Raw genomic sequence first — 27,386 nt, forward strand, 5'->3', positions numbered from 1 at the left:
TCCTGTTTGGTATCAACTCTCCAAACAGAGGCAACTGCACAAACACAACTTGTCTGTCATCACCTGTCTACAAAAATAAGAACTGTTGTATGTCTTAAAACAAACAAACAAATGGCATACACATTTAGTATCTATTTCATATCGGTATGATCTGTCTAAACTAATTAAACTTCTACAAGTTTTACAAGTTCTTCTGCACAGACAGTTTGTGAATACTTAGTAAATAGGTCAGTATTTCCATAAACACATAATCAACCGTTCTGTTCTGGTCAGCTCAATCACAACATAAGAACCAAGCCAAAAACCTTCTGATGTGACGAAATAACCTAGTACCAGAGGATTTTTATCAAATCTGTGGTCTGGGTTAGTTTCTTTTGGATCAAACCAAGTTTAAGTGCTCTGAGTTCGGTCCAGACTAGGGTTCAGGCCTCCCAAAACATGGTATAAACGGGAATCTTTCAGACTGCTGTACCTTCCTTGGTAAGATGTATCACGCACAGCATCTTAGACTGGTCAAATCTACATTACAGCAGTGATTATGATGTGTAAAGAACTGTGATCTTCTGTAAGAAATTACATCAGTGCATGAAAAAAGCCAACCAGAAAACACTTAGTAATGTGTTTTCATGTTTAAAACATTTCACTAATGTGAATTGTGAATGGATTGGGACTTTCAACATTATCTGGATCCAGACAGAAACTGGGAATACATCATTATTGGTGAATACTGCTGCTAGCATGATAGCAAAATCATCAGTTGTCTACATTTTATCATTGATCTGGAGCCCCCAAGTTCTGGGCAGTGAGGTACACTCCCTGCTTTCTCCTCTTGAGATGATGTATCTAACAGAAGCTGTGTGACTTTGGGCCCAGATGAGAGAAGAGCTGAGGAATGCTCTTCAGGAGGATCTGAAGTGACTTGTCATCTCATGTAAGCCGAACCTCTTCTTCCTCTGAAGAGACTGGAGAGAGAACAGCACTTTTCAGGCTATTAATCTTCTCCTTAGTAGGAGAAAGGCAAGCGACAGTCCAGAACTTGGGTCTCAAATTCGATTGCAGGTGTGAGGTTCAGTGGTTACACCCACGTGTCCAGAGCATGTAGGGTACCCAAGAAATCCAAAGGCTGGCAGACATGACACAGGATCTACTGGAGTCCTTCCAGAGAAGCAGCAGAAAGCCAGAAGTGTTTCTGGGTACCCTGGGCTTCTAAAATGACATAATACACCTACACATAGGTACCTGAATCCTGCTCAGCACTGCAGTAAACAATACTCCCTAACAGTGGCTGGGACATTTTATGGTTGATGATGTAAAGGGCTGTCATGCCATTCATTAACAGCTTTACTGTCAATGCTGGGACATTTCCCAAATGGCAAGAGCATTCCTGGAGGCAGGACCCTGTAAGGTGTGTTCATTTGCCATTTCACTGAAACTGAAGTGCCTCAGCAGCTCCTTCTCTCCACTTCAGCCCCCATGGAAATCCAGATGCCAGACCTAGAGGGGAGTTGCAGCACCTCACAAAATGCTCTCTATGGCTGACTGAAGATCCAGGACCCCAGGACTGAGCTGATGTTTGCAAAAAAAAAAAAGTCAGACAGGTCAAAGGCAGTGTAGGCAGGTGTCAGGCTTGACTACCATGCTGTCTGCCCACAAGGACACAAGGACTCTGGAGTCCTTTTGCATTGCCTTTTGCTGCTGCCCCACGGCAAAAAGGGGACCACTAACCAAAACATTTTTAAAAGGTGAAGGACATTCAGGTGCTGTCCCAGACAGCATGCGAGCTCCCTGAGATCAGCTTATATCCACCTTCATGTGAAGCTTCCATGTGGAGCTTTACCACCTCCAGGCCACCTTCTGTATGTTCAGCAAGCACCATCTCAAAACTGGCAATGCATAAGCAGATCTGTTTTGGCTAAGCGAAAACAAAAAGCTATTTTTACTGCCCCAGGGCTTACTGGTAAAGGCCAGTGTCTCCCAGGGAAAGTCTCACAGCTTGATAAAATACTGTTCTAAATTGGTCCAATCTCTCAGCCTCACCACATGCAGGGAAACCCTTTTCCTGGAGGTAATGCAATCCAACCTTCAGATGAGTTCAATGCTCAGCCCCTCCTGGGAAGAAGCTGCCAATTGCTCCAGAAGTATGAATAGAGGCTTTTGCAAAGTGGATTACTGTCCACCAAGGAAATGAAACACATTTCCCTCCTCCCCGCCTCCTTGCTATTGCACACCGAATTGCAGCCAGCGTAGCCACTGCTTTAAACTGCAGCTCTTACCTGCAAGGCTTCCAGAAACCTGAAAGAGCCAAGCCGGCGGCCACGGGGAACTAGACAGAAAGTGGCATTGTGCAGCATTTCACGGTAATCATACCTAACAAGAACAGGGGAGAAAAGAGAAAATTCAATTAGTGGTGAGTCCTAGAGTAACTGGGCGTGAAAATGCAAACAGCTGTTGAGATACATCTGGATAAAATCATCCCCAACCAAGACTGTTCACCACCAGGTTAACTAGCTCCCTCCATGCATGTGTATCAGCCCCCTCTCTGGCTCCCTTTTGTTCATCCTCAGGAGCAACCACCATGGGAGAGAGCTGGGGAGAGTGGGAATGACACTGTTAAGGAAGGAAGTAATTTTGCCTTTGAAATAATGAGACCGTTCTATATAAACAATGCACAACTCCTAACAACAAACTCACACTAAATATTTTGGTACCCAAAGCATTGTTGCAGCACTTCTGTGACCGTGATTCTATTCAGATTTAGGCAAAGCCATGCACAACTGTGTTCATTTCTGCACAAGAGGTTTGTACAAAGCAAAAAAATATTTGAACTATGCCAATTTGAGCAGGCACTATAAAAGGGATGGGGGGTTATAATGACTCACTTGGTGGTTATTGTTAAGTGTGGAGAGAGGAGTAACTACCAGATTTTGGCAAGTAACCACATGGCTGCAATGATCCATGCTCCCGTGAATGAAAGTGCTTATAGACACTTCTGGGGTTTTTTTTTCCAATTCCATCAATCACCACAAAATCAGTCACCAAAACCACACATCAAATCCCAACAGTGTTATCAGCCTGTTATCAGCGAACTGTACTTCTGACAAGCCCATGGAACTGTGAATGGCATTGACCTCGTCTGAGTCAAAAGGATCCAGACTGAACACCCTCCATTCTCCAGAGTGTCATGGACTCTGCACATAGATGTTATTTTGACAGCTACTTGTAGCACTGGAATTTTTTGACACCAATAGTCTAATTTTACCATGTCCTGCAGGAAGAGCAATTTTTTTATATGTGTCTACGTGTATAGATATACATACATACATGATTATATTTTATATACAAAGAAGTCAGGATCTATGTTTGTATTCTCACACAGGCCAGACAGATGGGAGTAAGCCAATTTTCAATTATAAGCTCTGTCTTTAGGAAGAGACATCTTGCAAAGGCCCATTTGCTTAAACAACCGTGTATAGCTAATTTGCACAAGAAAAGGTCACTGTGAATGGATTAAGATTATCTCCACTGAGAGTAAAATAAAACCCCTCATTGCATTAATTAAAACTACAAAACAGACTTCAAAGTCCCTTTTTTCTTTTGAATCCTATCTCAACTTTGACTAAAATACATATATACATATTCCATCTGAGTGGCAGCAATTTATTTTTCTCTGTGTGGGATAGAGATTGGCAGCCATGTCCCAGCTCACCAGTTAGCACTGACACAGCACACAGGGGAAAATATGAGGAAACTGGTATATCAAAAAAACCCCCCAAAACCCAAAAAAAAGTTGCCATTTTTAAGCACTCCTTTTTTACATGTTGAGAGTCTGAGGTGCATTGCTTTTACTGTGTATTGTAGGACAGAAAATGTTAATAAATACCAAAAATCGAATACCCCATAGGGCTAGAATACACCAGTCAGAAGTTCCCCATCATTAGCTAGCTAAAAATGTAAAATCCTGTTAGTACCCCAGAATGCAACACTATCCACAAAACATTGATGGCAAAACTAGAACACGAAGCAAAGCAGAGAGCAAGGCCACTGCAAGTGAGTCTTCCATATCCCAGTGACATCCTATACTGGGCAACTTTTCTTTCATATCTAACTTGCTGCTATTAGGATAGATTTACAAAGGGAAAAAAAAAGGAAAAGGATTTTGTTGACCATTTTCCATGTGATTTATTGCTGAGCTCTGTAATAGCACAGTTCATGGTCATCAAGCAATTTATCTACAATCATATGTACACAGAAAGCCCCATCCTAACCTTGCTGTATGGGCACAAAATTTCTACTTCCTTCAGGGAGGACCCACAAATACAGAAGGAGTAGATCCAGAGTAAAGTAATACCTATCAAGAGCTGCTGCAGTGAATGAACCGCATCAGAGATTCTATTGAATAAATTTCCCTGCAATTTCAACCAAAATGCTTTAAGGTGACTCAATGGGATCTCTGAGCACAGTGATAAGGGACCCATGTCCAGTTTAAACCCCTCAGAGACCAGTCCAAGATCAAGTATCTATTTGAAATCTGCAAACATAAGGTTCTGCTTTTACTCCTATGAGTTCATGGGTAGCACCCCAAACAATGGGAGCACCCTGCCTTAGCTGGAAAAAAGAAGATGGCCCAGCATGTTTAAATACAAATTTGGAAAAACTTTTTGTGCACCACATGTAACCAGCCCCAAATACACAAACATTTCTTCAGGCTGCAAGCATAGCTTTGTAATTTGAAACATCGCTTGTGGAGGAAATAATTTACACATACCGAACAGTATTTCAGAGTCAAGCTTGCAGTAGAGACCGTTTCATTTTTTTTCAGACTGCCAGGCAGCATTTGGAGGAGACCTTGGCCATAGAAACGTCACCTGGTAAATGAAACTCCAGCACGCAGGCCATGGCGAGGACAGAAGGCTCAGGGCAACTTTCAGTTTCAGACTCCTTCCCATTCAGCCCAGACAGAACCATGCACACAGCAGCAGGTTTGAGTTTTGCCAGCATTTTGTCAGGGACCGAAAATCATTTATGTACGACTGGCATTTTTTTCCACATAGAAAGCACACAGCATTACACCTGAAAGCATCTCTGCACTTCCTTTAACTCAGACTTAAAATACTTCCAATGAAGTGAGTGAGATAATCTCTATGATTAAAGGTAGGTACCTGAGTTAAGTATTTGCTGGACTTGAAATTTCTCCTTCACTTGTCCAGGAGAGAAATTGGAGCTGGCACAGACTTCCAGGAACACCCTCTCAGCTAGAGCTACTGATGTTGCACATTAAGTACCGATCTGGCATCTAATGCAAACATCAGTATCGGATCAACAACGAGCTTTATTTCCCTACTATCTCCACTGAATAATCTTAGCAAAACCTCAGGGAGACAATGAAGTATGAGAACCCCGACTTGCAACTGGAAAAGGCGTCTTAAGCTATAGAGAAAAGAGTCAAATATTTAGAAGAGGTTCTTCCAGAGTTTCCTCTTCTTCTTCTTCCCAGCAATGGGGGTTAGATCTGTTTCCAGAACTACTTATTTCCATTAGCTGGTAAGATCTGAATATGGCAGGGACTTTTGTTATGGTTTTCCAGCTTGCATTGCTGTGGTTTCTGCAAACTCAGAGCTGCCAGCATGTGTGGACAGCTCTCCATTACCTGCCTGTTGAGACACTCTTATTTTCACTCAGCTGTGGAGGTTTTTCAGGCTCCAGAGAATCAGAGCAAAGACCAGCACTGCAGAGCACTGAGCAGGGGTGGACTGGGCACTTCTTCCTTACTTCTGCTGCTTCGGTGTTGTACTACTTCTGGCACTTTCCTTCCAGCAGTTTATCTTCCCTAGCATTTATTGTAGAAAAGCTTTTAGAGGAGTCCTCTGCTTTGCTCAGAAGGTATTTATTTCTAGAAAGCTCCAGGTTTCCACATTAGAAGACTGCCGGGGAGTGGGGGCACATGCTTAGTGCTCATACGTTCCTGATTCCTTCATTCTGCACGCTTGCACAGAGGTAGCATTTTACTGCCAATTTTAGGGTCGGTTTGGCCTGGGTCTCAGCTGCAGCATTCAAATGTTAAAATCCGAAATGCATATGCCTTAAAAATGACAGTTGGGTCTTCAAAACTAAAATAGCTACAGATTTAATCCAAAGCTGGCATCCCTCTGTAGGTATTAGAGGCATGTTTTATTAACTTTCAGGCTTCTTTTAGTAATTATTACTTGTACCTTGCTCACAGCTAATACCTTCTTAGGCAGCATAAAAGAATAGCTCCATTTGCAATCACTTCTAATTTATTCACAACTTAATTGAATTATTCCCTCCCTGCCACCACCCATAGTTGAGGAAACGTGTTTGGCCCCATCTATCACACAGGTGTAAATACTGCAATGCCATGTGGGCAATTATCCAAAGGAGAAACACTGCTCAGCCAAATGCTCTTACCATTTTAACTTCTTGCTCCAACACACAGTGTTTGTCTTTCCCCATCCCCCCTCTTTTTTCTTCTGATGTGCCGACCATGTCAATCAGCACACGGATTAGAAGGCTGTTTGGGATTCCTGGTACTCCATTATCCCAAAGAGCCCCAGCAGGCTGCAGAGGCTCTGCAGTGACTAATCAGCCATGCCATGCATTCCTTCCTACAGCTTAAGCATTTCCCCATGTCACAACACTGTAGAGATTATAAACTAGCCTGGGAAACATTTTCACTACCAATTTTAGTATAAACTGGTTTTTTTTTTGAAAGCCACATCCTCATCACCACTGATTAAAGAGAGGTCTAAAATCTAAAAAGACTGTTTAGACTATCAGATATGTCTAGATGCAATGATTATCATAATACTTTATCTAACTGTATGTCACCTGTCATGTAGGCTACATGTTTTCTTACAGGATACCATCACCATTCCCATTTCATAGGTGGAAAACCTGAGACACAAATAACTGATGGCTTCTCCAGCAACTAGAGGAACCTTGGGAATGCTAACCACAGCATCCTGAGTATCCTGACCTTACTTCTCCCTCTTTGGTGATGCGGCATTCACTGAAATCCAGCTGCATGTCATAGCTATTAAAATTCAGATGGAAGTAACAGAAGCCGGACCCAAGCCAAATACAACAGGTTTAACTCAAATCAAATGCAATGGGTTTAACCCAGCAGTACATATTTTAACAGCGCCACACATAATCCATCTTTTGGAAGATGCTGGAGCTGATCTTTGGCAGGGACTATCAGCACATTCCGCTTTAGATGTCAGATGTGACTAGAGCTGTTTTTTTACTTCTTGAGCCAAAAAATTGCAATGGTACTTAACCAACTATGTCCAGGGCTCCCTCTCTGAATCTGCAAGCCCATGAACACACACTGCATCTTCCAAAAGTTTCTGTATCAGATGAAGTACTACAACAAAGACAGACAGTAAATACCTGTAACACAAAGGTAAACGGAGAAGTGTTTCCCTGTTCTCCAGTATATTAATTTTCAGCTATTAACCAATTGGCCATTTTTCCATGTGTGAATGCTTAATGCAGATGGCTCTGAACTACTGACTGGAGAGCCTGAGAAGAAACCCCACTCAGTCACACAGAGCATCTCGTTGCTTGGTTTCCATTAAGGTATCTTGCCTTTTAAATAAACTGTCAAGTAAACCTTGGCATTGAAAACACCAAGTGAGTAACTGCCTCTGTAGAAGAGCTGGCAGCTCGGCTGTGTGTCAGATAGATAGCTGCCCAAGACTGAGCTGGGAAGGCTCATGCATCCTGCTTGGAAGGGTGCCGTCACTGCGAGCTGCTTGCTTCTGGATTTACAGCGCGCAATGCTTTGGGGTGATCTGAATGCCAGTTAACTAGCTACTGGCTGGCAGTTCGTCTCCCGCTCTGCAAGTGCTGGTTCTGGAATTAGAAAGTTTGGAGGTGCAAAAACATAATTGGAAAACTTTTTTTTCCCTGTTTAAAAGGCTAATTGATTTCACAGGTGTTTAATTATCATTTGTTGTGAGATAATACCTTGTAGCGCCATAAAAAATGGATTTAATTTTCGAGTGCTTGCAAAACCATTGCCAAAGCAAAGTTAGAGCGAAAGCTAGATAATTATTCTATAAATCAAACACACTGCCTCCTTTCTTTGAAATTTTTAATACTTGCCTATAATGATATCTGACGACCTTGAAACTAACATAAAAAGGATTTTCTTGCCAAGTGCTGAAAAGCGGCCATTGGAGTATTTCTTTCAGTCTAGCTCATTACCGCAGCCACTGACACCACACCGCCCTGGCTGCTGGACTCCAAGGGATGCTACTGTCTAACTACAGCAGCAGCAGGTGTGAACAGTGATTTCAGAACACAGGTAACGGCTGAGTATGGGTATGAGCATGAGCCCAATCTGAAAATTCTGCATGATTGTACTAGGCCTTGCTATGGAAATGAAACTCGGCAAGCATGCAGCAACTAACAGCAAAGTACAACTGTTTTCTCCATTCTGTGCCAGCATCTTCATTTAGTTCGGAAGGTTGGATTAACAAAGAAAAACAGGGAAGTAGACTTTTCACTTTAATGCACTGCTAAAGAAACCTTATTTTACAGTTAAGATGGACAGTAACCGTACAAAATGAAAGTGTCTTTCAAGTCTTCAGTGACATCACTGTTGGATTCAGTTAACTTCAATATTATGCAGAAAAACACTTGGGTACACAAGCTGTTAAAGTCAATGCACATTCTAACAAATAAAAATGCTCTAAAGATTTCTGTCTAAATATTTACACATAATGTCCTGCAAATCTATATGCTGCATGCAAAGCATGCACAACATCTGGATTGCAAAATACTATCCAATCCCAGTGTAGCAGCTACACCACCCAGAACAAGTAGTCTTACACAGCAGCAAATGTGGTTTCACCAACATAATTTGATGTTTGAAGATAACTGCTTATTTAGCAAGTGTACCAGAGTGGGTTTGTAAGTCACATGTCAGAGGCAAACCTTGCAGAAGTGCCTCTCTAGGCAGCGTTACGCCTCAGTTACCAGCAACCTGCTAACGGCACCACGTAGTGCTTCTTCTAAAACCAAACACTGGCTCCTAGGCTTTGAAGTCCTCTAAGAGCGCCTGTTTCACAGCTGCACCTCATGGTGCTGGCAGCAAGGAAACTCATATCATGCCTGAACAAGAAAAATCCATGGAGCAGCAAATGCAGTGCTTGCCTGTATCTTGTAAAGAATGTAAATGTAGCCCCACACATTGTAAATTCAATACCCTCCAGACTGGTGGGAAAGCAGTGAAGATACTGATGCTTGCAGGCGCAGATGCACACCCAGGAACATGCGCACACACACAGTCACATGGTAAAATTTTACCTGGCCCCACCTCCCCTGCCATGCCCTCTGAAGTGACAAAAACATGTACGGATCCTCTTTGTCTGAAATGTGCCCACCTGGCACTTATTGAACACCAAGGTGCTGGACCCTTACAAGATAAAGATAAGACCAAGCTGTTAAGATGATCCGGTGGCTCAGACAGCCTCTTTCTAAAAGGATTCTTCTAACAATAAATTACACCAGCGGTTTGCATCATTATGGTACCTCTACCTTGCGATTTTCTGGAGATCATGAACTCCTTTTAGAATATTTTAATATAAAGAACCCCAGCCTGCTGGCAGGAGAACAAAGCAGCACCTCCACTTCACTGATGAAACCGCCATGCACTTGGGCTTCATCTACTCAGCCTTGTTCCTCAGTATTCTGCATAGAAAAATGCAGGAGTAAGTTGAAAGTAGTATCTTACTCTTGACAGCCTGCTTTGGTGTTTCAACACGGAACTAATAGCCTGGGCTGCATCAAAAGAAGTGTGACCAGCAGGTTATGGAGATGGTTCTCCCCCTCTACTCTGCTCTGGTGAGGCCCTACCTGGAGCACCGTGTCCAGCTCTGGGCTCCCCAACACAAGGACATCAACCTGTCGGAGCAGGTCCAGAGGAGGCCACAGAGATGATCAGAGGGCTGGAGCACCCCTCCTATGATTGAAACACTGAGGGTTTGGGCTGTTCAACCTGGAGTAAAGAAGGATCCGGGTGAGTCCTTATTGGGGCTTTTCAATATATAAAGGGGGCTTACATGAAAGATGGAAAAAAGACTTTTTACCACATCCTGTAGTGACAAGCATAACGCTTTTAAATTAAAAGTGACTGGATTTACATTGGACATAAGGAAGAATTTTCCACTGGGAGGGTGATGAGGCACTAGAACAGATTGTCCCATCTCTGGAAGTGGTCAAGGCCAGGCTGGATTGGGCTCTGAGCAACCTGGTCTAGTGGAAGGTGTCCTTGCCCATGGCAGAGAGGCTCGACTAGATGATCTTTCAATATCCCTCCCAACCCAAATCATTCTGTAATTCTATGATGCTTATTTTTAAAATTGGGGATATCCTATTCTGTCCTTCACAGAATGACTTTGTTTGGACTTTAGCCTTTTCCTAGCAGTGAAGCAGTGTCAAACACTTGTCCTAAATAGCTCCATCTACTCCCATTAACTGAACCCACATGCTGTGACAGTCCAGCAGTGAACATCTTTGGCATAATTTCCCACTGCTAAGACAATTTTCTTATTGATTTATTGTCTAACTTAAAAAAACCCAAAAAACAACCAAAACCAACAAACCAAAAACCCAAATGACTACTGGAATTTCAGTTATTCAAGCATCAGTTTGGATTAAAGATCCAAACAAGAAAAATCTATACTGCATTTTCTGAACAAAGAAACAAATTTTAGTTCATCTGCTACCCACTCTAATTTTGAGATTACAGGACATACCTGAAAGCCTCAGCATGCAGACATACAAAAGACTCATTGTGAGATCTTTCACCTGTCAACACACCTGTTGGCTCCGAAGCTGATGACAGCTACCTACCTGTCAAAGAAACAAAAGGTCTCCAAATCTTCCTTAATTATTTTTAAATAGTTCTTTATTAAAAACTTAAGGTTAAAAAATGCTGAAGAGGATCAGTTTTCCACAGTTTCACACTTCAGTATCTGCACTTACTGAATGTTTTAACTAACCTAGAAAGAAAAAAGGTTGATTACAAGCCCTAGAGGGTAAAATATGGATAAAATCAGTGTTCTGCACCCATTTGTGCAACAGTCCAATAACTGGACCCAGCAGAGACCAGAGGACTCCACTGCAAAGAACACCATCCTCTCCATTAAGCTGCCTGTAGGACTGGGGCTTCAGCATGGCAGTAGAGAAAGTACAACCCCCTGAAGATCGAATTAGAAGAGGTTATAGCTTCTATTCTTGCTTTGAATGTCTGGCTGAGCTCTTTACCAAACGATTTAGAATAGTTCTTGCAAAGCTTATCATTTTCTATTCAGCTCCACAGATTTTCCCATTAGGGCTATCGAGCTCCTAAGTGGCTTGTTGGCATCTTTAAAAGTTATAGTCCTCCAGACACAACATCTAAAAATGGAAAGCAAAGATGATGTGCAATGCTGGCTCTAATTATGCAGGAGTTCATTTCTATGAATGACTGGATTTGTTTCCAAAAAAACAAAGAGGGACTTTACACAGGAACTGCTGGCAGAGCCCCATGTTGTCTAGGCATGCTGACCTAAAATGTGACCATGCTTGGAGGAGAAATTAGTTCATCAAATCCAAGGAACAACTTTGAATGAAATAGAGAGCTGATGTTTTACTCATATGGAGTCAGCTGCAGCTTAGTCCCCAGGAGCAGTACACTACAACACATCTAGATACGTCAGTATTTTGGCTGATTATGAATTCTACTTGCCTTCATCTCAGGACCTCCAAGTATCTTCTTTCTCCTTACTATAAATGAGATAAAGCTACCTCAAAAATAGGATTAGGACACAGTGGACAGCAGGGAACAATCCTCATTCTATGTATTTTAGTTTTGTAGCTCTGAATTTTAGGGTGAACTGTTAACACAGCACTGTTTACAGTCCAGGCTGGTTTCCACTGGCTGACAGCAGGTGCTCATCTTCTGGACTTAATGTTAAGACTAATTTCTGCAATAAAGCAGAGCAGGAGTGTGAACTCTGGAAGGGCAGGAAAGTGCAATTCTTTTCCCTATTGCAGTCAACAGTCAGTATTAAAATAATTTTTAAGAGAGAGGAGAGAGGCTATAGCAGGAAAAATGCACTGATAAATGTTTTTTGGTGATGCCTCCTATACCCATTCACAGTTTTGCTAACATAAAGCTAAATCAAGGCCATGCCATTTGCGGTTTGAGAACCAGGACCGTGCTTCACTGAGTGGCCAGGTAAAATGGAATCTGTCACTCCGCAGATCTGCTGCTTCTCTGCGCTTGCTCACTTTTGCTGACTACAATAAAATCCAAGTTCTCTCTTATTTGTTTTTCTCCGCAAAAAAAGGCATCTATAACTAGTGCACAGGTCCTCTTCATTTCTGCATCACCAAGTGCCCTTCGGAGCCACTCTCCTCTCCTCCTCAGCCAGAGTGAGCTGCATGCCATTGAGCATCAGTTTAGAATTGCAGATGGCTTTTATTAGGCGTTTTTTACCTTTCACAGTGTTGTTGAGGCAACTCCAGTGGTCTTCAGTTGATACTGAATCAGAGCAGGGTGTCTGTATTACATTCAGTAATATAAAAAGGCTGGAGAGAGTTTTACCCACTTTCAAAGGTGCAAGGAATAATCGTTTTAAACTGAAAGAAGCTAAGTTTAGTTGGATATAAGGAAGAAATTTTTTACTTTGAGGGTGCTGAGACACTGGAATAGATTGCCCAGGGAAGTTCAGGATGCTCCATTGCTGGAAGTGCTCAAGGTCAGATTGGTTGGGGTTTTGAGCAATCTGATCTATGCAAGATGGTCTGTCCACAGCAGGGGATTGGACCAGATGATATTCTAAGATCCAACCCAAACCTTCCTATGAGTCTATAATTCCCCATTGTGACATACAGGACTTTTAGGCAAAATTGCTGTCTAAGAAACCCCAGAAGCATGTTTGCATCCATGCATACTTACATGCACACACTTCCACACTATTTACAAAGGACTTTCATCTGGAAACCACTGATGCATGTGCTTAGCTACCTTCTCCTGCCTGACCCTGTCCTGACACATAAAAGAACCTCACATACGATTTTTGCAAAATTACTTTTTCAAAAATCAAGGCCCATTTTGACAACGTTAGAGGAATAACCAACCACAGCAAAGTGAAGGAGAGCTCTTCTCAAGCACGCAAAGCAAGAAAACCAGTCTGAAAATGTTAAATGCCAAACACTGTGTCATAGGTTAGCAAGCATAGTCCCGGAAGGGACGTCCTTGCTAAGGGGTGCTTACAGTTTCCTCTGGGAACTGATAGAACCTATCAGCTGGCCAGTTTGAATATGGACAATTCTCTAAGCCACTTAAAGTTGTGATCACCTCTGTGATCCACATTTAAGAATAGGCAAACTCCCCCTCCAGGCTCTCTCTCGTTTCCGGCGCTGGGACAGGTGGCTGCAGGCCCCGTGTGGGGGCCAGCGGGCCCGGCCAGGCCCTGCCTGGGCCAGGCCGGGCCGGGCCACGGCCATCCTGGAGCCATGGACCTGTTCCAGCCGTGGAACCCGCCCCACTGCCTTGCCGTGGGCAGCCGGAGCGGCTCGGCTCTCCCCCCCCTCTCCACTGCGATAAGAAAAATTCAACATTCCAGCTGCAAAGCTGCAAGGCCGAGGTGAGAGTAACCCTTTTATTGCTGTGAAGAGCTGAAAACCTGAGGGAAGAGAGAGAGGAGATGCTTAAAGCTGAAATTCTGTTGTGAAGCTATGATATATCAGAGTATCCTGTTGTAATTTCATGAAGATATGGGGGGTGGAGTGTTCAACTCGTGAGCAAAAGCACCTGCGCTGAGATAGGCAGATGCTGACACAGGTGTAATTTCATGAGAAGTTTGGACAGGGAGAGATGAACCAGATGAGGACTTTTGCTCCAAATGGGAAAGGAGAAAACCTCAGTTCCTAGAGATGCTCCCAGAGATAGTCCTAACGATGAAGATGATGAAGACCCTTTGCTCCCAGGGAAGGAGAAGGGCCTCTGTTTTTGTTTCTGAACGGCTCAACCTTAAAATTGTACCCCAAAAATCTTCAAGAGTGGACCCTCGAAAGCAGTTGCGGGAAAAGCTGCAAGTCGGGGGAAAGGACTCACACGCAGGCAGAGACTCCTCTTCCTAAATGGACTGAACAATATTTGGAAGTGGGCGGCTGTCTCGTTGTGATAATGTTTTCATAGCATGAGCAAGAAGAGACTTCTCTTTCTAAATGGACTGAACAAGGTTATTATGGAAGTGGTAAACAGACTGAACATCTTAAGGGTTGTCTTTTCACATTGTCAGTGGGAGAAGGGAGGAAGGTGGGGGGAGGAGGAGAGTTCTGAAGGTGGTATAATTTTTTTTCTTCTTTTAGGTCTGTTAATAAACTTCTTTATATTCTTTCAAGTTTGGTGCCTGTTTTGCATTTCTCCTAATTCTTATCTCACAGCAGATAAACAGTAATGAGTATTTTGGACCAAACCACTACACACTGCCTAAACCAGACCATTTCATATCTCTGAGCACCACTCTCACTGGGCACCTAAGAGTCCCATAGACATACCTGTTGATGGTGATTGCCTGACTGCTCACATCTGTACCTCCAGTACCTCACTGCAGTGTCAGGCATCTGAGCTATGTTGGGCCCAAGCCTACAAACTGCAGATGGTGTTTCTCCATCCTTATCGATGCCCACTCCTGCTCCCAGTGCTCACCAATCAGAATCTTCTTTCACCTTTTTAGCATTCCTGCCCCGCTGGGCAGTGTTTGCCTGAACGTGCTACATCTGTTTGCAAGCTAATAAATTATTTACACAAACTATTCAGGCATAGCAGCAAAGATATAAAACATTTATCAACAAAAGGAACAGTTTGTCATTTTAAAATAATTATGTTTCTTTAAAGAAACCAACAAATTCAGTTGCCTCAGAATTACTAGTTTGTGCAGACTTGAGAGGACTCCCTCTTTTGCAGAGAGGTGTCTTCAAATAAAGCTTTAACCATGAGAAATTTTATACCTCAGCAAGGAAATCTAAAGCTGGTAGGTTTTGTAGCCAGAACCCCAATGAGAAGCACAGATGAGGTTAGGCATATGTTGGCACCTTCTCCTGTGATCTGCCAAACACTGAAATGCTTCACATGAGCTGTAGAAGAGCAGGGAACTCTTAAGTGTATTTGCAACTCTGCTCTGTGGCCAGTAGCTGAAGCACAGCTACACCACACTTACACCAGGCAGCAGCTCTACCAGCCCCAGCCCTGGAACACTGCCACACACCTCCTCCAGCACCACTGGGAAGTGTGCAAGGCCAGAATGACACTGCCTGGCAAAAAAAGCCCTTTGCTCTCTCCCTGCTCCCCGGCCTGCCTTTTAGTATCTCCACCAGCAGTGAAGGTGCAAGGACAAATGGAAAGGGAAAGGCATCTGCATGCAAGTGCTCAGAGAGACCTATGATCTGGTGCGCTTTGCATACTGCCAAGGAAAACATGACTGTCCAGACAAAAGGGTTTACTAGAGGATGCCAGCAGTGATGAGATTAGTCAGAGGAACAACAGCTCTTCAGCCAAATGCTAACAGCCACCAGATGGAGGGGGAAATTGTTGACTGTAAGAGAGGCCATGCAATGACACAGTGCAACATGCAACGGGACTGCTTTTTTATACAGGTGTGTTAATGTTGGTATTAGTTTTAAAATATTTAATATTATTTTTGAAATTCCAGTGACAAGCACAGAGCAGGTGAAGACATCTGTAAAAGAGCCTTCTCTATCAGAGTAACTTCAACTTCCTACCTCTTAAAAACTGTAATTGCAGCACCCTGTGTTAGTGGGAGAACAGGCTGCACAGTTCCCAGCTGAGTCTGGATTTTGTGTGTTGTGTCCCCAAGGGGTATAAACAAGACCTCGAGCTCTCCCTACAAACTTTCAAGCAGCTGTTCTCCCCCAGCTGCCCCTCTCAGACTCCAGATGGGCTGTGATACAAGCCTTTTCCTACAGCAGTGCTTCAAATCACGTGTTAGATGAGACAGCAATTTTTGCCAACATTGGAGGCTAAAAAGGTGCAGACCTGCAGCAGGGTTCTGGAGCATCCTCATGTATCTTTTACATACTGTTTAAGAGGCTATAAAATGCAGTAAAGCAAAATATCATGCTTGGCATCTGAAACAAGACTTTTTACCTTAGAAAGGAGCAATTCTGTGTAGGATTAGAGGGTCATTGTGGACAAGCAGCTCAAGGCTGTTACAGAAGAGCAAATGAATACTTACATAAACCGTGTACACATGGAGAAGAAATTGTCCCTTTGTACCTGGAATCAGTGAGGCAGACACCAGAAAACACACTGTGCTAATATTCCCACCTTTTATAAAGATGGTGGATAATTGAAGACAGAGAAAAGGGACAGAGAAGTTATTTACGGGACTGTAGTGAACACCCTTCTGAGAGAGACTGAAAGACCTCAGCTTGTTCAGCTTATCAGTGAGAGGAGGAAGAGTGGCTTGATTACAGCATGTAAGTGGCTCTACGGGGAGAAAAATAAAAGAAAGCAAGAGTTCTTCAACCTGCTGGAAAAGGGCACAACAAGAATCAAGCGGTGGAAGTTAAAAGTGAAACAAACATCAATAGAAATCTGTAGTAATGCCCAGCACTGAAGGTATTTTAAGCACTGAACCAAACTGCCAGGAGAGATGGTGGCTCCTCCATTAAATGATCTCTTGAAATAGGAAGGATGTGCTTAGCCAGAGGACACGCAGTAACTCATCCTGCTTTGCTGGACGCAGCACGGGGTAAAGCGGGTGACACAGAATGGGCTGCGCAGGAAACCAGACACAGTAATCTCCTGATCCATCTGGCCTTCCATTTTCTGTAAAAGCTACTAGTATCTGGTGCTTTTTCACAGTCCTGAGCACAAATCCTCTACCTCCAATATTCCATCATGTAAACTTCATCCAATTACATTAGTATTGAAATGCCTGGGGCTATCTTCTGATAAGCAGCCCAGGCACTACTTAGATCACTTTACTGGAGGTACAACAAATTCTGTAAGACTAAATAACAACAGCCTACACTTGATAACAAGCTTCAGGATTTTTCTACTTCAGACCAACACATTCAACTTACTCAAGATTTATTTATCTGATGGATGGACAGTTAGAAATGTGTCTTTTTTTTTTTTTTTTGTATTGAGATCATTATTATATTTCTATAGATCTCAACTGGTTTAATTCCTATAAAACTCTCCACAAGACTTTTCCACAAGGATGATCACCCCAAACAAAGTATCAAGGTTGATTATAATTTTGGCAAACTTAAGAGAGGCATCCATAAATTAGCAGAGAAGAAAGGGGAAAAAACCCTTTTTTCCCAAAACCAGTAAATTATTATGCCTAAATGGAAATTTTAAAATGATCTTGTTTTAATGGATTACTGAAGCCCTCCCGAGTTCATCTGCAGATACTGGAAGCATGAATGGATAAAACTGGAAGCCTAGGGATTAGTAAAGTCATTAACACAATCACATTTTCTCTACGCGGAATATTTTCTTTTCTCCTCCCTCCACCTTTCAAAGGTTTATGATCTCTGTCTAGTAATGCAGCCAGTTATTCCACAAAACCTTCCACAAAAGATAATAAACACATCAGTGTTATTATCTTTGCACTGAGATGTCGTGTTTAAAACTAGTTTCTCATCAGAAATTAATATTCTGCTGTGGGGGGGTTGCAGAAATGGAGAAAGAATGAGAAATAAATTTGAAGGCAGCTCCTTGCTTGTTTTATCATCCCCCAGGTTAGTTTGTATTCAGAGAGGAGGAAGGTGTGAGCACTGCAGTCACACCTCTCAAATACAGGTTTTTTTGGTTTATATCTTCCTCTGCTTTGGGCCTTCTTGCTCTGTTGGATAAATACATCTCTGGCAGAAACCTGACCAGGCAAGGAGATGTGTGGTTTGTGCCTTGCCCACACCATGGCATCTTGAGCTGGCTGTGGTTTCCACAGGTGTCTCCCAGCTCTCAGCCAGCACAGAGAGTAGCCTCTCAGCCCCTTCTCCTTTAGCCTGACAGGTTCAGCATGGTTCTGTGGTGACCTTTTCCACGGAGTTTTGAAGGATAACATAATTGCTGCCTCAGCAGATTCCCCAAGAAATTCATGAGTGAGCTTCTAGCTCCAGTTTTGTGAGGAATCTGGAAAAAATTAAGCCTTTAAAGTGACACAGGACCTTACTGTCTGTCCCAGTGCTGCCACAAATGTCAAAAGCCTCAGAAAACACTGCTTGAATCAGAGATTTGACAAAAGCCCCATAGAGAAGTTATGGCAGATGATGTTAACCCATTACTCTGTGAATTGTATCGTAGCTGGTAATTTTCAGGTCTCTCCTCAACCCCCAGACTCCTGACAAATGTGCAAATTCATTTTGCCCACGAAACCAGCATGCTGTGCATTCAGATGACTGCTGCAGGGAAATGTCCATGGATATCTCTCTGTAGCTGTTCATACTCGTCACAGCTGCAAACCAGCAGTCTCCTAGCCTCAGGTCTTAATGCATCTACACTCTTACTTATTTGCAGAAACGTAACAAATCTGCACCTGAAGGGAAGGGCAGCTCTGGCTGGGCTGGAAGATACACTGTTCCACAGCATCCCAGGCAGGGATGGTGGTGTAGTGCTGCTTTCCCAGTAACACAAACCAGATCCCACTAAAAGTGGGTACCTGTCTCACCCTGTCTTGGTAAGCCCTGTTGCACAGGAGAGGAAAGAAGTGCTGAGGCCAGAAGGGAGCAGGCTCAGGAGACAGCCAGATTCTGTGTAGGAACAGGAGCTCCCTGCCTGCAAAGGGAGAGCTGGGCTCTGGGGTCAGCCAGGACTGAAAGGCCAAGAGCCCAGCAGAGACATCCCCACAGGCTGCCTGGGACCCAGCAGCAGCCGGGTCCCCAAAGGATAGGACAGCAGCCTGCTGGCACAATCCAGCTGCACGATGTTCTTACCCGCACACTCCAGCCATGCTGCCCTCAGGGGCCAGCCCAGATGCTCTCATAAATTAGTGCACTGAGGTCACCATGGCCAGGTTTTTGAAAATCCCAGTCTGCAACAGCGCTGTTAAAAGCTGTGCTCTCTTCCTGTAGGCATGTGGCTGCTGACAGCAGTCCCAGGCCGAGGACACGCAGTGCCTGTGCCCAAAGGAGGCCTCCTTTGGTGCCTCCTGTGCAGAGCCACAGTGCAGCTGTGGGTGTCCCCTGAAACCTCAGCCTGGAGTTTCAGCCTCTGGAGTTTGCAAAATCTGGCTGTAGTTTTCACATATCGACAGCAACAAGGCTTTTACTTTGCTCTGTCCGCTGCTTAGAAAACACACCAAGGTCAAAGAAAGAGCACGACTTGAAGGTTCTTCCCAGCAGCATCAGGGTCTTGGTGCCTAACAGAGGCAGCAGGAAAACTTCTGCCTCTGACGTCCGTACTGTGACCCCAAACAGCCAGCACCAGGCAAGCTCTGTGCGTAGCCTGAGGACTGTTTGTAAAATGATCAATGACGCACGCAAATGGCCTCTTGTTTGTCTTACTGTACACTGCAAATATTGCTTTTAACGATGAGGTTTTTGCCAAATGGTGAACACACCCAAAATGGGGTCCTGGAGATAAAACTGCAAAAACAAAGTAATGTGATCACCAGCTGTCTTCCAAGAGGGACTGATCAATGTCCTCTGGTTTGGGCTTAGACTGCAGTACTGTTTCAGCAGAGCTGAAAAGTGGATGTAAGTAGCAGCAGCTACCCACCTCTGCTGCTCATAGGATCAGCCTGGATTGCAGGGAGTTGCTGAACCGGTTTTAAGCTGAAAATCCTCTCCTACTCAGCTTCTGGACCTACTCAAGCCCTTAAAATTTGCATTCTCTGTTTCCAAGGAAGATTTACTCAGAATTTGTTTTTGAAGGGGTCTAAGTCAATAATGAATACACAAGTGCAGATTTTGGTAAGCAGAATCTCTACTTTTACCAATCAGTAAAAATAAATCAGTGATTACTGTATGATTGTCCTACGTCTGTCCCCAAACTGAGCAAAATTGAATTCGTGCCTCTCTAAAAGCAGGCGCAAAACGCTTATAAGAGAAACATAAGCAAATTGTTTTCCATCCGAGCCCTCTCCTGATGTCAGGTGGATGATGTTGGCCAGATTCTGCTCTCAGTTACTCTGGTGTGAATCTCAGTGGAGTTGCTCTGGATTTACACCGATGTAGCTGAGAAAAAAACCTGCCCTGTCAGTTTTTCAGTTTTCTGTCTTCAGTGACTGTTCTTCTAAATCCTGGGCTCCATCTTAGACCTGCTTCTTCTTATAAGTTGCCTGACCACCACAATGCCAGATGGCATCTCTCTGCTGATCTGCCAGTGTTTAGTTCAGAGGATTTCCAGGCGGCTTCACTGATACACTTAGAAAAAAAAAGGAGCTCAAGAGGTACCTTGCATATTCTGAGTGCAGTCATTCAGCAAACAGGTCCAAATGGCTCTGCCTGTGCCTCAGAAAAAACAAGTTCCAGCAACACCATGGAAATTGGAGTTTAATGTTCTGCATTTAAAGCGGAGAGTTTTTTTAATCTTTGGCACTTGTGAAAGCCTGTTTTTCACAAAACTGAGTGATAAAACCCTACAAGAAACACTCATCGCCAAACTATCTGTGTGGCTTTTGCACACATCTGTTTCTCTCCTGTCCTCAAGAGATGTCTAAAATCTAATTAACCAATTAATTTGCAAATATATTCTAATTTATTCAAGACAGATTTTCTTAGTGTTAAATTATCTGACAGTGAACCATACGCTGTACACAGGAACAGGACTTCATTAAAATACCAAAGGTTACACAAATGGAATAAAAATTATATTTGTACTACAGTCAGCACATACTTATATCCCCTAATGAGAAAATGTGTTTGTATTTCCCCATTTCTAATTTGTTTTTGAATGTTTGGTGCAAACCTGTGGTTAATACATTTGCTACATAACTACAACACCTAGTGCGGAAACATGAATATCTGGAGAGGTTTTCATGTCCATTTAACTTGCAACAGAATTTAAATACACAAATAATCCACCATCACCACTGCTAAAACTCTTCTCTCAACCCAAGCAATGCCACAGCTCATTTGTTACCGAGAATTACATCCATGTCCCTGATCAGCCACAGTCCTCCCGCCTCCCTCCGCAGGAAGCACCTTGGCTGAGAAATCTCAAGTTCTAACTGACAGCACTTCTGCAAAGTGAGTCTAGATGAAAAGGCTGACGCCTTGTTCTTGATCGTTGCATTGAACCACTTTTTCTTTTTTTTCTCCTTACAAACTCAGGGACTGTGTGGGTACAAGTTCCAACAGCTGGTTTCAATTCCTCCAGCTACTGGAGGGATTGTGTCATTTACCATTGCGTAGCATCAGTCACAGCTCCAATCAACCTTCTCAAAAGCACAGGAGATGCACTGCTGTGCTCAGTAACAACCACCCAACAACAACAACCACAAAAAACCCCTTCCCTATTTATTCACTCTCTAAGAATTTTATTACACAGTGTTAGCACAAACAAAAATACTTTGTCAGTATACACTGGGCACGAAATTACTTCTTGAAACATTAATACCAAACAGCTGGTTTTTTTGCTTGACAAGCAACTTGGTATTTTTATTATAGTTCATTACATTCCAGTTGCACCACAGTCAAATAAGACCAAGCTACAGTTCTTCTAGGTGTATATAAGGGACTGCTCCTCTACTGAAAGGCATTCTAACTATATCTGTAATTCATCCAAAAAGCTGGAACTTCCCCCATCATGCAGCAGATCAGCGGCTGAGCTAGAACAGGAGGCAGATCCCTCGGCACTGCAAACCCTGGGCTGTCAAGATGCACCCAAGCCTGTTTTCATGCCACCAGGACTATGTGCTCTCAGCAGGTTCCAAAAATCAAGCACTGCTCATGGCTGCAGGCACCAGAGCATCAGGAATCCATCAGTGGCAGCGCTCAGCCCCTGGGAAAGGGGTTGGGGGCTGCAGGGCACATGGCAGCTCCCATGGGGTTTGACAGCTGAGTGGAATGGTCTCAGCAGGAATCGAGACTGCTGGCAGCATTCTTCTTAATTAAAGAAAAGGAGTAAGTGCAGACAGCTTTTCTGGGGGTGGGTGAATTAGGCTGGAAGACCAGTAAAGCCGAAAAGAACGACACCCCTCTCTCAGGGCACACTATCAGTTTTAAAATTACACTTTTCACATTTTTCTCCACTTATTTTTAGCAGTAATATTTAAGGCAAGTACATAAGGAGGCAGAAGCACACTACCTGCCCCCACTTCCTTATACTTAATCTTTAAAGTGTTTACTTTGAGCATGCAGTGACCTGAAAGAGGGGACAACCTGCACAGTGACTGACTCCGCAGGTGACTAGATGTATAGCAAGATGTATAGCAACTGTCAGAAGGGCAAGAAAAATATGAAAGCAGTGGGATGAAGGAAGAGGAAGGGACCATTTGAGCTTAGTGGTAGGTTATGAATGGGATTGCTCAGGCAGCCACAAATGCTCCGCCAAGAGAATCTGGTCTGGGTCCAAGTACGGCTAACAAGAAGGAGCAGAAACCATTTTCCAAAAAGAAAGCAAGTATTTAAGTTTGAGGATGAGAGCAGAGCCAGTCCGATGTGGAATGCAGAACAAGAAATACAAAGCAGAAACACTTGGCATTCCCATTTGTTTTTAGCTGTACAATAAGAACACCCAATTAAAAAAAGATGGATTTAAAGCACTATGAGATTTTTTTTTTTTTTATATAGTTCATAGTTTATAATTAAGACATGGAACTAATTGTCTCTAAGTAAAATTCAGGCCAGGAACTTCTGGGGGATTAGTGGAAGGACGAGCAATAAATAACATGACTATCACGGCTACATTACATTTCACTTTAAATGAGTGAGGGATACTTAAATTAAGTCTGTGACGTACCTTGGACTGGAGGTGTGGGGGAAGCTGAACCTTGGGAGAATTTTTTTATAATCACCCCTTAGGGACTGTAAGGCCTTCCTCACATACTAGTACTGACCACAGCCAGAGGCTGGAGGAGGCTGCCTACAGATGTCAGCTGGCAAGGAAACAGCCCCTTCAGGAGAAGCAAAGGAACCCTCTCCCACACCTGCAGGAGAAGGAAGGATATGAAGAGGAACAGATGGAAAACAAGTTGCAGGGGACTGAGGAGCAGTGACAGTCTGAAACTAGTTTTAACTCCTGTTTGTAGTCGTTTGCTTCACAGCTGCAGGTGAAGCCTTTAGAAAGCCAACACACAGAGTACAGGGTCAGGAGCACAAGGGGAGGCTTCGGCAGTGAGGTCAACTATTTGAATTTCCTGTTGTGGCCCATTATGTCAGGAGGACCTATCTGCATGGCTTGACATAGCTGACTATTCCTTCAAAAAGCTTTCAAATTAATTTATTTTTGCTCCTATCCAAATCAAAGAATTATGCAGTGCAGCTACTTATTTGCTGATTGCAGTGGTCAGAGCTACCTACAGCCATTGAGGTCTGAAAATGAAGCTCTTGTGACTGTGCAAACAAACCACAAAAATCTCATAAATGCTCTCAAATACTGCCAGCCTTTGACCCGAAGCCCTGCCTGTTTGAGCTCCTGCTGACCAAATGATGGCATGCTGTCACACAGCAGAGCCCCATGAGTGGTGGGGAGCACTGGGCTCATGTTGGTTGCCTTGTGAGTCCATGTGGTTGTTAATATACATGGGTGCAATCGCATTCCCTTATGGAAAATCGAACAAATTCATTAAATGGATCCACTGATTTAATTAAATACCTGAGAATCCTTGCCACTCATGTTGCTCCTTCTTCCATCCTCAGCCTGTCACTGAAGACCTTTGAACCCTTGAATAACAACAGGAGACTACCTCCTTTACCTCACTTTGAAACTTTCTTGTCCTATAACCTGTACATATTTATGTACTTGGCTATAATGTACCATTTCAAAATTGCAATCAGACATTTCTCTGCTTAGTTATTAATAATCTACAGACTCATCCACCACTGACCAAACATGCAAAGGTTGTGAAGCTTTAAAAACGTTGATCACCACCAGATCCTGTGTTAGTGCCATCTTAAGCTGTGTAATGGTGCATCCTCCCTCCCACTCCTTGGGCTACACTATGATCTCAGAAATGCGTGCTAGGCTTTGGCCTTGATGAACAGCACCTGGGCTGAGCTCCTCTTGAGTTTATCAGAAACACTGTCTGCTCCCAGGAGCAAGTGCTCTCTAACGAGCTCCTTATTTTTAATAAACAGCTTTGGAAACTTATTTTTGTTGCCTGAATAACAGCCCAAGCAGAACAACATTTTTGTTATCAAACTTTCAAAGAAAGTTACTGACCCCAATTGCGGCCACTTTGGAAAATTACTATGACTAAAGCCAATTTCTCTTGTGACCCTATAAACAGCGGCCCTAAGTGAGACCCTTTGAGCTCTCCTGGACTGCAGGGGCTGTGATCAGCACTCCCCTCTGAGTGGGACTCCTCTCACAGTGAACTCTCAAGTCTGCTATAATTGGAGGGAGGATCGCTGCCAAAAGCCGAAAATTAAGCCTGGGCTGATACTCCCACTCCTCAAGGCTCAACACTTTGCCTATTAAGAAGATACAAAGGCATTTGATGTGAGTACTTCACTGAACTCGGGGGGGAAATTTTTCACAGGTACATACTTTGTGCATACTCCTTTAGGACTGTGTGTGTGTGAATGGGAATATGCTATAGCAGATTTACTATGAGTGTCACTGTCTTAGATTCTTAGGTATGTTACATTCATAAGTAAGTTAGGCCTGTAAGTGAGTTACTGTAGTGCTTATAGCGAATTCTATAGAATCTATTTTTAAATTGTTTAAATTAGACTATCGATCAAGCGTTATGAAGTTTAAGTGCTGCTAGAACCTTTTGGCCTAAGCCATGGGTCAAGTCTGGGACTAAGTCTGGCAAGGGGTCCACTCCAAACCTTGTGAATCCACAAAGGATTATCCTTACCCTTTCCCATTATTACCCTTTTTCCACCCCCAGTTTTCATGAAGATAATTTTAGGTTGATTTTAGTTTTAGACATTGATTTTGGATTTTATTCCAATTCTTCTCTGTGTGCCTTAACCATCTAATAAATAGTACAGTGAACCTTATCAATGAACTTTGTCACATTTTCACTTTCATACTAACCCTGCTTTTGCCAATGCCTTTGCCAGTGATTCTTTGAGAAACCTAAAATACTCATTTGCAACAAGCTAATCAAGTGTAGTCAGTATCATCTGCCTGAATGTCAACCACTGTAAATTATTATGGTCTCAATACAGAGGATTTCAGGAGCAGAGCACAATTTCTTCTACATTTTTGTTAAAAAGCAGATGACACCATTTCCCTTGCTTGAGCAGGGCCTAATCATTGACAATATGTATTATATGCATACAGCTTTTGGCTCGCCTCTGAAATAGCAGTATACACTCTCAGATCTTTCTGACAAGCTTTAGCTTATTTAAGACTCACTCAATATTTTCATTTTAGCTGTTCAGAGAGGAAAATAAGGTGAGAAGAAGTCTGAAATTGTCACAACAACAAAGGGCATTGACTATAAGCACACATCTGTGATTTAAAGCCAAGTGACAGTCTATAATTTAATTGTCTTGGGCTGCCTATTGTTTATTTACTGAATTTAGACATCCTGTACGGGAGTCAAAAGAACACAGGTTTTTACTTATTCATAGGGAAAGCAGGAGGGGGGCCTTGGCACTCCAGGTACCTCTGGTATTGAAGAACTCTTGACATGCGTCTTGACTTCTACACGTCATCACGTTGACTGGAGGGGTAGATGTGCCCATCACATAGGACTTCCCATTGGAGGAGAGGACACAATTCCTTGCAGAAAACTGCTTAAGTCTCTCTAGACAAGGTCTTCACCAAGCTGAGAAGGCAGAGACATTTCCCAAGCCCTTACCTCCATACCCTCCTTTTCTCCAGGGCCTACCACAGAATCATAAAATCATCACAGTTGGAAGAAATGTTCGAGATTGTCCAGTCCAACCATCAACCCAGCACTACCACTGTAACCCCTAAAACACTCAACCACATCGTCCAGCACCAAATCCAGATGCCTCTTAAACACCTCCAGGGATGGTGATTCCTAAAAACTTTTTTCTAATATCAATTTGAACGTCCTCTGTCTCAGCTTGAGGCCATTTCCTCTTGTCCTCTCATTGTAGGCATGGCAGAAGTCCTGCATGGCTCTCAAGATGGCCTTCTGGAAACAAGCACAGCTTCTTCTTTAGCCTACTTGGATGTATCAACAGATTAAAAACAAACAGCTGTGATAAAGCACCCAGATGAGCCCATCCCGCTATCCTAGCACAGGGCTGCACAAGACTGGGGCAGTCGCACCAGCCCAGGCTTCCAGAAACACAGTCCTGTTTGCAACAGCCTCCAGACCCAAGGGGTGAATGAAGCACGTGGTGGAAGTGAAGGACTGCTAACGCCTTCACTGAGGGGAGCTGTTGCTCCCGCCCTGACCCCAGCCTCTCCATCAGGACCATCATTTGGACATCTGTGCATGGAAAATAAAGATCTGAGGCTACAAAAGCACTTGACACCAAGAGCTAGCACAATGTGTTAATCTGCACCACCACAATGTGTCAATCACCAGCCCCTGCCAGCTCAGGTCTCTGCTTCTCGGGAGTCACAGAAGAAAAGCAGCACGATGGTTACCACACGTTTTCCCCAGCGAGCATGCAGCCTGATACTTTGGGTATTTCTGCAACACTTACAGGCAGAACTGCAGACATACAGAAATTTTTCTGTATATGTCCTGGAATGGCTTTTGCATGCTTTGCCATGTGGGATTTTAAGACTACCCTGTTGTCCACCCTGTCTGCCCTACCAGTGAGCTAATAGTATGCAGGTGTTAGGAGGGATTAGATCTCCTCTTGTACTGACTTGTAGGTAGGGAGAATTGACATACATAGGCCCACACCCACAAACACATCCAGATCCAGCTCAATCCCTTCGACTCAAACTGGTCTCGGGTCTGTTCATGGCTGAGGAGGCCTTGCTGGCACAGTAGATGCACTGAACTGCTCATTAGGAAAGAAGATGGGAGTGACAGTGGCCCAGGCAGAACAGCCTGGATAAGTCCCTGCCATTAACACAAGATCCTTTGACAACACCGTCTGTACATTTCTGTGCTCTTTAGCCAACTCTAAAATAATCTGGATGCTGACCTAACGAGTGCTCTGAAACACCATATTTTAACTATAGCACTTCTCTTGTATTTTTTCATGTAAGGACACTTGACTTTTGCCCAGTTTAGATCTTCTGACTCATTGTACTAACCTGGGGCCATCCAGCTGAA

The 27,386-nt window shown here is 43.4% G+C and overlaps 1 protein-coding gene across 2 annotated transcripts in view; it reads right to left on the minus strand.

Moving 5' to 3' along the window:
- The window catches only part of EXT1 (exostosin glycosyltransferase 1), a 179,645-nt gene that overhangs the window by 23,324 nt on the left and 128,935 nt on the right, over positions 1-27,386 (minus strand). For both annotated transcript variants that reach the window (XM_042035882.1, XM_042035880.1), the window contains exon 2: positions 2,274-2,367. In XM_042035882.1, the coding sequence (XP_041891816.1) occupies positions 2,274-2,367 (94 nt within the window). The remainder of the gene's footprint in view (positions 1-2,273; positions 2,368-27,386) is intronic.

The sequence above is a fragment of the Corvus kubaryi genome, unplaced genomic scaffold, assembly GCF_017639235.1.
Source record: "Corvus kubaryi isolate FWS band 111438036 unplaced genomic scaffold, C.kubaryi_AGA036_p1.0 37385, whole genome shotgun sequence".
NCBI lineage: Eukaryota > Metazoa > Chordata > Aves > Passeriformes > Corvidae > Corvus > Corvus kubaryi.